The following is a 13,870-nucleotide window of genomic DNA, read 5'->3' on the forward strand; positions in this document are numbered from 1 at the left end:
TGTCGGTGGCTTATCCCGTTTGTAGAGAAGGTAACGGTTATTCATACCTGCATAAACATTGAGCCGTTCGCATGGTGTAGCTGGGTTCGTTGGTGTGGCGTAGGTTACAGAGTGTATCACACGTTTACATTGTGGGTGATGGCTTTAGTTATTCCGCGCAGTTCAGACATGCTTCCAGATAAACAATGAAGTTTACTGCACTTGCGGTGGTTTATAGAATTATGTAGCGTTGAAATGGCGTAACTATGCTTTTAGTGAGTTCGGTCGAGGCGCGGGAGAGATGAGCTTGAAGACTGGGGTACGGGCAGTTTATACTTAGAGTACGAAGAAGTGTAAGTGACAAGAGCAGGGTAAATTGCAGCACGAGAACACATTTACATGCACAAGCCTGAAGATCGAATGTGTCTAAGAGGAAACCCCAAGCCCAAATAAAGCGGATGCCTCATTTTATACCTGAAGATGAGCCAATTCTTTATTGATACCGCTGCCCCACAACGCTTCCTGACTTCTGCTCTACTAGGTTGTATAGGCTCGAAAAAGTTCCATCTAAAATGTATCTTACCCATATTTTAATTTGAGCATGACTTGCTTACACAGACTGGTCAGGTTGTTTTATGCGGAAATTCTTTAAACGTCCTTTTCGCCTCGTTCTTATTGGCATGACAGCCTTATGGCCGGCACCATCATCAGCCCCACAGAGAATAAGCGCTTAATCCGATCCAATCCAACCCAATCCAGGATCCAGTCGGCTGTCTCTGGCGATGCCGCAAAGCGGCAGGATGCAGCTAGCTCAACTGGTGGTGGCCCTGTGGTGGCGGGGCTGCGAAGCGGCGGCCTCCATGAGCACCACCCGGCTTTGCCATGCCCTGGGCATCCTGATTCGCATCGGCGTTATTCTCTTCTTCAGCCTGATTGCCATAGCGCTCAGCTTCTTCAACTTCCTCGGCCCAAGGCACGTCGTCGCCGAGGTTGTCCTCAATCAAGGCACGTGTCTGCCGTTCCCGCACTGCGCCCTGGCGTCTAGCACGTCCCCAGCGCTCTGTTTTAGCCGCTCAGTGTTGCAAGAAGCAAGACAGCTACCAAAACGAGACCTCCATTCAAGCTTTTGGTTCTTGCGCGATATGCATGCATGCTCGCTAAATATTAGAAATGGTGAAATAACGAACAGTTTAAAGGACTATCGTACAATCTACTACACTCTAAGCACGAAAACCCTTTTAAGGGAGTAAAAGTAGAGTAACGTGTCCTCTAGCGTGCTCCCTATGGAATCAGGGTATTCTTTTCAAACCTCGGGGTAGATTTTCGCGCGCTAAATCTGCAGAATTATATGCTGTTGGCAATAGATGCACTAGAAATCATGAGATTACCATTTAGAGAAGATCGAAATGGGGGTAAAATACCTGTAATAGCGAAAATTGCTGCTTTCTTTGCCAACCATAGGTACGTCGCATACTTGGTGATGCAAATGACGCAAGGGCTTGGGCAGCATGCCCTGCTTTTGAGAGGGTATGCGCTAGAGGACATGATACTCCTTTTTTACTCCATTATAGACTTTTTCCCAATCGAAAAAGTACAGTACCGCGTCACAAATACGACAAAATATTCTGTAGTTCCGTCATAAACGTAAGATATTTCTGAAGTTCTGTAGTTCTTTCTCTAGTAGTTTTCTTTTTTGTCTGTAGTTTTGCAGTACTTTTCTGTTGTAACTACAGACAATTCTAATGTTACTACAAAAGTTCTGTTGTCACAACAGGTTTTCTGTCAAAAACCGCACATAAATTCTGACGTAAGAAAAGAAAACTTTGTGTAATATTTTTTCCGACTGGGTTGCGTTTAGAGCGTATGATAAGTAGCACTGGTTTCTCCGTAACCATGTTAATTATACTGCCTTCTTTTGAAGGTTGGGCATTGGAGGGCATATGTGCTCGGTCGACCACCTTCTGCTTCCTTCTAAATTGTTAAAGGTGGCTTGTCTGGGGTTGCCTGACGTTACGTTTAGCAGAAGCTGCCAAATCGGCCTGTCAAGACCCTTGCATTCACGTCACCCCTAGGTGATGCAGGCACGTTCATACGGCTAGGTTAAAGCGTGCCTTTATATGTTCGCTGGTAACCTACGCTATCGCGTCAAAGGCGGAGCTTAAGTGTCCCCCATAATTTGTTTTTTACTTGCAGCGGGAGTGTGTGTACCGTCTTTGCCAAAAGTAACCAGGCTGCATGTTTTGCTTATCATCATCATCATCATCATCATCATCATCATCATCATCATCATCATCATCATCATCATCATCATCATCATCATCATCAGCCTGATTATACCCACTGCAGGGCGAAGGCCTCTCCCATATTTCTCCACTTAACGCGGTTCTGTGCTAGCTGCATCCACTTGACCCCTGCGAACTTCTTAATCTCATCCGCCCACCTAACTTTCTGCCGCCCCCTGATACGCTTTCCTTCCCTTGGAATCCAGTTTGTTACCCTCAGCGACCATCGGTTATCCTCTCTTCGCACTACATGTCCTGCCCATGTCCATTTCTTCTTCTTAATTTCCACTAGAATGTCGGTAACTTGAGTTATTTCTCTGACCCACTCTGCACGCTTTCTATCTCTTAATGTTACCCCTACCATTTTTCGTTCCATAGCCCTCTGGGTTGTCCTCAACTTAAGTAGAACTCTCTTGGTTAGCCTCCACGTTTCAGCCCCGTAGGTGAGTACAGGCAAGATGCAACTGTTGTATACTTTCCTCTTGAGCGATACCGGTAAGCTGCTAGTCATAATCTGCGAGTGCTTGCCAAATGCGCTCCATCCCAATCTTATTCTTCTTGTTATTTCCTTTTCATGGTCCGGATCGGCGGTTACTACCTGTCCTAAGTAGACATATTCGCCTACTACTTCCAGTATTTGCTTCTCACTTGTATTCTAAAGCCCCAACATGGATTCCCAGAGGATCAGAACTTGTTAAGAAGTGAGGACAGGAGCTCGCCTTTATTTTGCAGAAATTTAAAGCTTCAGAAGTGGTACAAATGCTCTACTAACCGACTGAGAAGCGGAACACGCAGCCTGGTTACTTTTGGCAAATACGGTATACGTGTCGCCAGTTGATGTAAGACTGTGCTTGGGTCGCCTACACGCGGGTAGATTGGCACATATTGTTCAAACCATTCAGTAGCGCATGCAGAGGCCGTAGATACGTTGTTGGAGGAGGCAATAACAGTGCCCTGCTCAGCTCCTTGCAATAGGGTGCAGGGTAGATGAAACTCGCACATTGTGAATATTTCCGAGAGTAGGATACCGGGGCTAGGTTTCCAGTACAACCGAAGCAATGAATATCTTAATTCCAAGGCTTCAAACGATGCAGACAGCTCCGGGCAGCAATGTGTTAGGTTGCCGCTCCTTTCTGTATGACGCTAGAGACAGGGGCGAAAGTTGGCCGTACATCTGTTTTCGCTGCTTGAGTGAGCGTTAAACGACCCGTTTTGGAAAAAAAGAAGAAGAAAAAAAACGGCGTCGCCGATGTCCACGGAAAATTACGAGCATGTCTCTAGAAGGTGATAGTTGGTAGGTGACAATGCCAGTCTCTGATTGGTCGGCGGATTCTGTGACGTCACGAGAGCATACAATTAACTTGGCGGGAGCTGCCAACTGGGGTTGCTCTTTTGAGATGGCAATAGAACCCTCCGGGCTCCGTGGATCCCGAGACATATACGCTGCCCTTATAGGCTGCGCTGGCCCGTCCCTGCGGGTTGGTTGGTCTTTCCCATACTGTGGTAGCTTAAGACTGTATGCTAGTGACTATGTAGGAGATGATAGAGGCACACAATTATTAAATCAAGGATTAAGCCAGTAGAACAGCGCATGTACGAGAACGAAGATATTCAAGGGGCCGGAGACTGGATGCTATTAGCGCTGTCATGTCGTAACCTTAAATACGAAGCTTAAGTATTCCTCGAATTATTGCTTACTTTTTTTATACCTTTAAAATCGCGAGAGTTCTGGGAAATGAATAGGGTGCGCTGAATAATTTGCCAGGAAGGAATTTGGTGGGAAGACCAAAGAATGTGCTCTACGTTTTCATAGCGAACTCGGTGTTTCTTTTCATGCAGCTCAGGGGCACATTGATTAGTATCTTTTGATATCGAGGTTTCATTTGAACTATCCGTTTTTTGGATATTATATCCGGTGTAAAAAGGGGATTTATGATGATTTTTTCTATGTAAACGTTTTGCTTACTTGGAGCCAGTTAGATTCCCACTAACAAATTTTCAACTGGGCTGCGGTGACTCCCTTTCACCTCTGTAAATCCACCGCTGCTGGCATAGCCGCTTCCTCCGGGAGGGAGTTATTAATGTTAGTTTGTATGCCAGGCTTAATTGCTTACGAAACCAAGATAAAGTTTTGTCACCTGACTGAGATGGCTGACCTGGGAGGATCCACGCGGGCCTGTGCAGAGTTATTTTTGGTATAATGGTAAAACGGTATAAAAAGATAAAAAGAGGGGCACGCTGCAAACCTTCCTTAAACTTGAGAAATATTCACAGAGATAAACATCACCGTTGCAGCGCTGTCCAATTTATGGACGCCACTGACATCTGACGAAAACTTATAAACAGTGCTTACTTATTCCTACCTTGAACCACTGCGTGTTAAATTCGGTGATATTGTAATGGATTAAAAGAATACGAAGATGGCAGTGGCGCGGGAATGGGTACTCGCGATAGCCCAGGAGCCGTTATATTATCTCATCTTCGTCTCATGATCACGTCTCTACCTTTGGCTGGTCGCCACAGAGTAATATATTGTACATCCTGTGCCTGGACCTTGTCCATCTGTGTTTAAGCAGAATTCGTACACTTCTGGGAAGAAATAAGTCCGAATTGAATTTGGTGTTCACGCATGGTCGCTGCAGAGCTGGTCGGGGCCTAATCGACTGGTACAACGTTGAATGCTCCTTTCCCCCCGTTTCTCTCGACGCAGATTGCAACGGTGAGCCGCACCACCACCTCGCTTCTACGAATCCCAGCAGGATAGAGTGCAACTGCTCCAACTACTGAATTGAAAGCTAAACCAGAAGCGAAATTCGCGTGCCCCTCTCGGGTACACTCGGGCGGCATGTACGTCGTGACTGAAAAATTTCCGTCAGAGGCAGACTGGCAGAAAATTCGCGCCGGACACAAGACCTTCATGCGGGAAGGCAACGGCAGCAGCAACGAAGACTCCGAACGCAGCGATGAGACTCTGCCGTGAAACATTTTTTTTTCTTGTGGTGACAAAGTAGCTGAACAAGGAAGAATGCAAGATGCCTCCTAGAGGAAAGATGCGACACTTCAAAAAATTCTTAACATCGACTTCTTTTCAGCGTGACCTTCTCTAGACGCGGCTGTTCTAGCAGTGAACGAGCAGTCGTTTTTTACATCGCGCATCAAAATGCGTGCTATCAAATATGTACGTCTTTGTTAAATTTGTCCACTACAGCCCTTAATCTGAAAAAAAAAAAAAAAGAAGGTTCTACGGACGAATGCGTACTTCCTAATATGAAACTTGAGCGCAGGTGTTTATTTTTGCTATATAATTGAGGCAAATAATTTGAGAGATGCTTGTATGTATGCATGTAGAGTTACAAATCATTTTACATTTTTCACGAGTGAGAATCTTTCAGAAGAGCCACGATCGAGCGGCGCAAAGATTGTGGCTCTTCGCTCTTTTCTTCTGAGAAATTCTTTATGGCTCGTGACTCTCTTTCGCTCGGTTACACCAGGAACAACGACAACACGGTTCAATCAACGAAAATTCGCATAGAAGCTGCGATCGAGAAAAAAAAAATGAGGGTGCGATGAATTGTCTACTACAAAAAATAAATTGGGGACTACTAAGTTCCGCCTTTAAGGATATGACGCGAGAGCGTTAATGGCCTCCCTTCTCCTTTACGGTCTTCGTCCGCGTATATTTCGTGTACATGCACTGTGTTTCTACTCGTTTAATCTGTGCTCCTTTAATTATAGTTCCTCTGTTGTCTTGCACGTACCTTGTAGCCTTAGTCGTAAGCTACCGCATTATGTTAGATACCGTCTGACCTAGATATAAAGGCCCACTTTAACCAAGCCGTGCAAACGTGACTGCGTGGCCAGAGGAACCGCGTCTAGCTGGAGATACGAATCCCGCGTTCGATTTCCATCTTGTCACTCGTAAAGCTCCTGCCATCTCGGCCATATCACGTGGTGTAATGACGTCACACAGACCGCCGACCAATAAGTGCACGGTCATGTCGCTCGAGGCATGCATGCTCGTGATCTCGTGGTTTCCAGGGATAAGGTGGGACTGTTGAAATCAGCTCTTGACGCTAACTTGTTTGCAGCGCGACTTTATTTATAAGCGGTCGTTCTAGTCTGCTGGCAGTCGTCTCACATGACGCACAGAAGCGCGCTCTTTGACGCGTACGCCTTTCTAAAATTTTCACAATGCACGTCTTAGAATAAATGCTGGGAAGCTCTAACGGTCTGCTACAAAAGCTTCGTAATCGATAACGAAGGCGATACCTCTCAGCTTCCGGAAGGAGAGCGAGATTTCCGAAAAGTAGGGGAACTGGGAATGTGTCAGATGGAATTTGCGGGCGTATTGGGCAGAGGGGGTATCGTAAACCTGCTGTCATAAAAGGCCATTCGCTACTGCACCCACTGCTGTCTGACAACTCCCACTTTCGAAGATTTATGCACAGTATCCTTCCACACATCCACATCACACGGCCCCTGGAAAGTGTTTTCTGGCCGTCCACTGTAAGCATGATTGCACTCAGTTGCGCTGAACGAGGTCTTGTTCAAGCAGCACACTTTGTGCCGAAAGACGCATTGCCGCACTTAATGTGAGACATTTCACGTCTTTTTTTTAATTCCTCATGGAATTCACTATATATGGTTGAACTGAAAGAAATTCTGCAGTGAAGTAATGTTTATTTGTCCTTTACGCGATAAACTGCTAACAATAGGATAGTTTACGGTCTTGTGCAATAACGCTGCAGGCTTATGTTTTCAGTCTTCGATGTGTACACTACTTGTGAAATCATAGACATTCTTCCAAAGGTTGTCTTTGTCTTATTGCGGTCACTGATGGCCGAATAATTTGCTTTATTTCTTCAATGAGAAGACGTGGTTTTTACAAGAGAACACATTACAACACAATCTGCTTCAGTTTTTATGCATGCATAGTTAGTAACAAAAACCAAACTCTCAAAATGCTTCAAGACAACAGCAAACAATTGCGAACTTTTCTATTCACTCACATTGAGTTCACTTCAGTAGTTTCGTTGTAGCTATGTCAAGATCAACCTAAAAATGTGTACTGTATCTGTGCTGCTGTTCATGACGCTCACAGTAAGCTGACAAGTCCAGTTGGAAAAGAAAACAACGTATTACATGTGGAAGCTGTTCAGGAGATCAACAGAATGGCTCACACATGACTAGTGCAGTTATCAGCTTCTTTAAAGGGACTCTGAAGCATTTTTCATCAAAACTGCTGCTCCTTTCTCTCCCTCTCTCTCTCTTTAATACCCCTCTTTTCTTGGAAAATTTGAAGTCTTCGGGAGGTTACAGGGGCAGACTTAACGTAGAACATGTAATATTTATGTTGCATGATAAACAACACGACGTTCTTTCTCGTATTTTTATATTTATGCTGGCGCGAACGCACTAGCTTGACCTCTCATAAAAATCCGCCAAATGGTGGCGGTTCGGTCGTATATCGCCGTGAAAGGCAGGATAGTATGCTTGAAGCACGGGAAATATCTGACAAAGGTGATTCAGGCCCCCTTGTTCAGCGCTGATTACGAACTTTGTCGTCCGCAAAAGAAAAATAAAAGAATGTTAGGAACGAAAATGTTTCCAGCGTGCAAGGCACAGCCGCTATCCGACGTTGAGTCTATTCGCTCCCGATGCAGCAGCCTTTCCAGACGGCCGCGGGTGCCTCGGCATCCTTGTACACGAGTCCGTCGTAGGTGGCTGAAATGTGAAGAATATAGTCACACATGAAGATCGCACCACTCAGTTTATATTTTAATTGATATAAGCCCGGTTTACGTCACTGGTGCAGGCAAGTGAACATTATTTTTCGATCGTTCTATTTTCCCGACATATTATTTTGTATCAACAAATATTGCGTCTTGAGCTAGTCATATGACATCATCATCATCATCATCTGGAGTTATACCCACTGCAGGGCGAAGGCCTCTCCCATATTCCTCCAATTAACCCGGTCCTGTGCTAACTGCATCAACTTCACCCCTGTGGACTTCTCAATCTAATTCACCCACCTAACTTTCTGCCGTCCCCTGCTACGCTTTCCTACCCCTGGAATACAATTTGTTACCCTTAGCGACCATCAGTTATCCTCTCTTCGCACACATGTTCTGCCCTTAATTTCGACTAGAATGTCATTTTATCGAGCTATTTTCAAGCCGCCGCTTCCAAGCGGGAAGTCGATTGGCGCCAATGCATAGATCTGTGATATCGCGAGCCCCAAACATCTCATGGTTTGCGAGATGTTTGAAATCCGACACATAGAGGAAGAAGGGCTAACTAATGGGTCGAGTGAAATAAAGTTATCTTTGTGCTGCCTGTATCGGTTCGTTTTGCAATTTTATTATTTTCTCACGTTCCTACTCGCTTTATGATTGAGAGTGTCTTTTTTCGCGGCTTTCATGCCATCTACGTCGCGGTTGTTATCGCTAGTTACTCTTTATGCTTATGTTTCCACCCACGCACTTTGTGATTGTTGGCAATTTACTCGCGTCTGATCCACATATGCCAAGTGTGTTTTCAATAAATATTAGCAGTCAGTACCCCGCCGTGTTCTCGTCTTGTCTCAGTCCTGTCGTTTCTGCCGTTTTATTCCCTACGATGTCTCATCAGCTGGCCTACAACCACGCTCTATTAAAAATGTCTAGGTTTGCGGAAGAAAGGGATAGATACCTTTCCAGTCTCCGATTACGAGGTCCTTTGAGAGGATGTCCGAGCGCGTCATAGCGGGTACTATGAGGCTGGGAACAAAGTTGGCGCGGCTCAGAGAGCTGTTGGCCGCTCGGCCGGGTACCAGCGCCCAGTGGGTGCCATCCGAGCTGGCCAGGAAGGACTCGCCCGACGAGTCGCAGGCCAGCATGCGTCCCGACTCGGGATCATAGCCCAGCAAGTAGTTGACGAACGGCTCCAAGACTGCGACATCACGTGAACGCACTGGTTGGCGAACGGCAGCAAATGAGACCCTGGGCTTAGAATGCGTTTCTACGCTATAACTGGCGCACTCTCTGCTAGGCTAACTATGGCACAGCACCACTAGAACGTCAAGCGATGTAATCAGCACCGAGAGGGGATAGAGTTTGTCATATTAGACAGACAAGTGGCGACACGAGCCATCATCCACCGCGGGAGTGCCAAGATGATGCGGTTTTGTATTTTTCTAGGCTAATATTGAGCCGAAAACGTACACTCTTTGTCAAAAATATACAGCCCAAGGGTTTTGCTTCGAAGCCCCGTAACGGGGCTCGGTACGTATCTGTACCGTTCGAAATCTAGTAGACGACAAATCTAGTCCCGTTCTTCTCTATGCTTACTTATATATTCAAGTATTGCTTCCAGGGACTTTGTTAGAATGCTTAGAAGCGAACCCCTTAGGCCGTATATTTTTGACAAAGGCTAAATAATGCAGTCTAAATAATACTGCTTTTCATGAGCCAAAGCTGATTCACTTGCAAAATTTACTAAAAAAAAAAGCACGTTCTATTAAAATAATTTCATATCCACACAGTGAAGAGCACCAAGGTTACCATGGTTAGGCTATAGCCACTCTGTCGTGACACAGCCATGATCACAAGGCAGAATTCAGATTTTTGATCCACCACAAGCCAAATCGAAACCACATCTTCCAGTCATTCCCGCTGTGTATGAAGTGTTTTTTTATGAAAACTGACATAGACGAATAATTACAGATTGCGCAAGTTGGTGTTGCGGTATATCTTCGCGAAATGAACATGCCACACAGTTGATAGCGGTTCGGCATATATACACATGATTCTGTAGCGGTTTTACTTTTTTACTGGTTTTGTACTCGTGACTATGCGCATGTATGTCGTTTTGTGTATGTGCATATATGACGCGCGTATTTCCTAATAGCGATCAGGTCTATGTTCAGCGCCTGTACACGTGTTTTGATCGTTCCTTTTTTCTGTCCGTGTCTGGTTCTGCTGTTTAATTACTACTATGGCACAGGCACTGGCGCTACTTTCTTTTCTAGGTTATTTTCAGAAACACAATTATTTTAGCCTTCTCTTACATCATTCCTTTACATACATTTCCACTCAACTAATTATCAATCCCCCAGAGAAACGCGCAGAGCGCCTGAGAGGAGTTCCGCAGTCTATGGCGGCGATGTAGACCGCACGTCTTAACTATTCACGTAGCAAGTTGCATGAGGCGCCAGGTACCTGATCCAAAAAAGTGTAGTGGCGCTGCTGTTAAGGAGAAAACCTTATATAGCTTGCGAGATACGAAATCTGAGGTCGGAAGTTGTCCGCAGAATATGTTCTCGAAAAGTCGTCCCAATCCCGTGAGTAAGAAAAGCAAATAGTGTGCACTCCAGGAATCGCGAACATCTTTCCGTGCCCCAGCTGAGAGCGCTAACCACTACTCTACGCCACCCCCCTCCCCCTCCTCCTTTTTTTTCCCTTAATTGTACTCGTCGACGACCTCCTGAGATTGAGTCCATATAATACTTCTTGCAAAGCGCAAGGACGCCGGGAAGGGGGGGGGTCAGGGCAAAAAAGCGACGATGGAGAAGAGGAGGAAAATGTAACTGGTGGTGCAGGTGAGCTCCACCGTTTTTAACAGCTGGCACAAAAACTTGAAAACTGGAATTCTCGCATAAGCTCTCTCGAAACCGATAAAATGTTCTAATGTTCTAAATGTGGCAGATACCCCAGAAAGCGCTCACAGTGAATATGGCTGCATACTATGCATGAGCTCGTCGCAGTAGCACATTATCAGAACACGAGGCCTCAGATGGCGCCTTAATCACAGTATATATAGAGTGTTTAAACCAATGCATTTTCTTTCAGCCTCGAGATAGCTTGAAACAGCGCTTGCAGAGAAGTGACGAGAATATTGCAGATACATACCTGACCAAGTCTTCCCGCCATCATTCGAAGAGAAGCAAGCCATGTGACTGAAAAGAGAATATTAGGCTCATGTTGAACGTCGACCGGTTTGCTTTCATTGATCACTGATACTTAATTGATATATGCTTGACCCAGGCGAAAACAAATATCTACACAAAATTTTCTGAGGTTACGATAGAATTTCTGTGCGGTTTTTGACAGCAAACGTGTTGGGATAAGATAATTTTCTCTTGTAACATCAAAATTTTGTGTAGATACACAAGCAAACAACAAAAACAAACAACTAGATTGAAGCTGATGCATTCCATATATTGTAATGTGACAAAAATTGAGAGGCAAAAATATATTCAGCGCCTTCACTAATTGTCAGCCAGAAGCCACAAAAATAAGATCCGAGAAATTAGCCGCATTACTAACTACATGAAATTCTTCTTTTTTCCCAAAAACAATCACGGAATGGAATGCGCTTCCTGTGCATGTGGCGGGCGCCAGCAGCAGCAAATTTGTTTTCTTATTTGAATGAGACCTAGTTCCACTCTACTTGTTTGTTTCTGTTTCTGTTCACAAGATCTGTTTGTACTTTTTGTTTTGCATAACCTGATGTTACCCGTGATACTCCCTCCCCTGCTTTAATGCCTTGGTGCTGCAGGGTACATTATAAATAAATAAATAAATAAATAAATAAATAAATAAATAAATAAATAAATAAATAAATAAATAAATAAATAAATAAATAAATAAATAAATAAATAAATAAATAAATAAATAAATAAATAAATAAATAAATAAATAAATAAATAAATAAATAAATAAATAATCTTGTGTACTTACAGACAACAGAAATTACTATAAAAAAAAAGCCAGAGAACTAGAGAAAAGTATACTACAGCTAAAGACAAGTCTGATCATTACGAAAGAGCTCCAGATATTTTGTCGTGTTTTTTACACTTCTGTAGTTTTTGTTTTTCGACTGGGGACGTTTCGCTTTTGCATCTTATACCTCTCGAAATTCGTAATCGGGGTGGGTAGATCAGGTGATAGCATTTCATCTCACAGCCAAATGAATTTCATATGCACTAATTTGATTGTTCGCCGTGGATGCGTTTCTTTCTTATTTTCGCTGTTCAAAAAATTGATTTATTTCTTAGAAGAAGGGCTATTTTTAAATAAATAAAATTACTAAGAAGCTCCGGTACCTTTGCGAGACTTGACATATTTCGCTCCTCAGCAGCTAAACTAAGAAAATGTTTTCCGAATTGAGAATTCCTTTTGTCCTCGCCTATTTTCGTTCACGTCGTCTCCGCATTCCATGTATTTCAACTTAAACGGCAGATGCATCATCACGTGTTTTCTCTTGTAACCGATGGCGTCCTCAACTCCATTGTGTCGGCAATTTAATCGCTACAAAAAACATGTCTGTCATGTCTAAGCTTAAGCCTAACAAAAGAAAAACTAAGGAAAACAACGCTTTCGCTTCACCTAACTAGGTTTAACAGGTTAAACCTCAGCCAATGTTTACTTACCGTTCACCGAAGCAACAGAGAGAAAGAGGTAAGGTCTGACAAACCTGCGGTCTCACTACTGAGACTACTACTTGCAGCTTCTACAGATTTTATCCAAAACTGAAGCTTTGACTTGAGGGACGACATAAATTAGAGCCAATGGGACACTACACACAATTTCCCGATTTCAGCTGTTTGAATTGGTAAGGTACATTTCGGACAAGCTGTTTTCGAGCATAAACCAGACTGAGCATTGAGCTCGATTTTCAGAAAATGCTCTGCTGGGGTGCACGATTAGTTCTTTACTTGAAATCGAAGTGCCGTATTTTTGCAAAACACAATGGCTTACCTCGTCCTTCCGTGGAAGTCGCAGAAGTAGACTATGTTGTTCGTCGTATCGACGGCAAAGTGACGCGTTTTCTTGGCTGCAAAAAAAAACACAAAAAAACAAAAAAAAAAAGATCAGTAAAACGTCACTATGAGTTTATAAAAGAATACATAAGTTTATTCAAATGCGTCCTTAATGTGCTAGATGAAGCGAAAGATGAAGACAAAACAGAGTGATATGCAGTGATATAAAGCAATTTCGGAAGTGGCACAATTCATTCAAGTTTATTTTTTGGAGAGCTAAAATTTTGGTGATTGCGAGATGTAGTAGAGTGAGAAGAATAACGGGAATAGCAAATGTTTGAAGGTAATGCATGACATACATCACATAAGGTTTGAAATAATATCTCAATTACCACGCCTTGATATTTAAATATTACATGTCTTATTTGCTGCATTTTTTTTTCGCGCATTCTTCTTCAATTGTGTTCGCAGAAAGTTACGAGAGTTTGTTAAATATCCACGTACTTCTTACGTGAGAGTACCATGTCTTGTCCTCCTCACAGGCAGCTGAAAAAAAAAAAAAAGAGAGGTGAGGGGGATACAAAGACAACACAATGAGTTCCCATATTCGCCGTAGCGCTTGAAAACTTAGTAATTCAAAGTGAGGTAGAACATTTGCGAGCAGAATATAGCGCTGTCGGAATGTACAAATTGATTTAAATAATCAGTGTATAAAATAAGTCTATATACATGGTCTTTTTTCGAGCTATTCGTTGTAAGAGGAAGCTGTGAAAGGCGGATACAACGCCAACTTTCGTGTGGCGTTGCTGTCTGCTGCGCTGTATTGTCACTGAACAAGTTTAAGTACAAAATCCTCGTACTGAGA

At 43.6% G+C, this 13,870-nt stretch overlaps 1 protein-coding gene across 1 annotated transcript in view; it reads right to left on the reverse strand.

Moving 5' to 3' along the window:
- Positions 1-7,905: 7,905 nt before the first annotated feature.
- The window catches only part of LOC146207898 (uncharacterized), a 46,871-nt gene continuing 40,906 nt past the window's right edge, over positions 7,906-13,870 (reverse strand). The window contains exons 28-32 of the mRNA XM_084587181.1: positions 13,510-13,551; positions 13,004-13,079; positions 11,153-11,199; positions 8,955-9,194; positions 7,906-7,985 (exon numbers count right to left, since the gene is read on the reverse strand). Coding sequence (XP_084443307.1) covers positions 7,906-7,985; positions 8,955-9,194; positions 11,153-11,199; positions 13,004-13,079; positions 13,510-13,551 — 485 coding nt within the window. The remainder of the gene's footprint in view (positions 7,986-8,954; positions 9,195-11,152; positions 11,200-13,003; positions 13,080-13,509; positions 13,552-13,870) is intronic.

Source organism: Amblyomma maculatum, chromosome 1 (genome assembly GCF_055883805.1).
Source record: "Amblyomma maculatum isolate TAMU_Amacu chromosome 1, ASM5588380v1, whole genome shotgun sequence".
In the NCBI taxonomy this organism is placed as follows: domain Eukaryota; kingdom Metazoa; phylum Arthropoda; class Arachnida; order Ixodida; family Ixodidae; genus Amblyomma; species Amblyomma maculatum.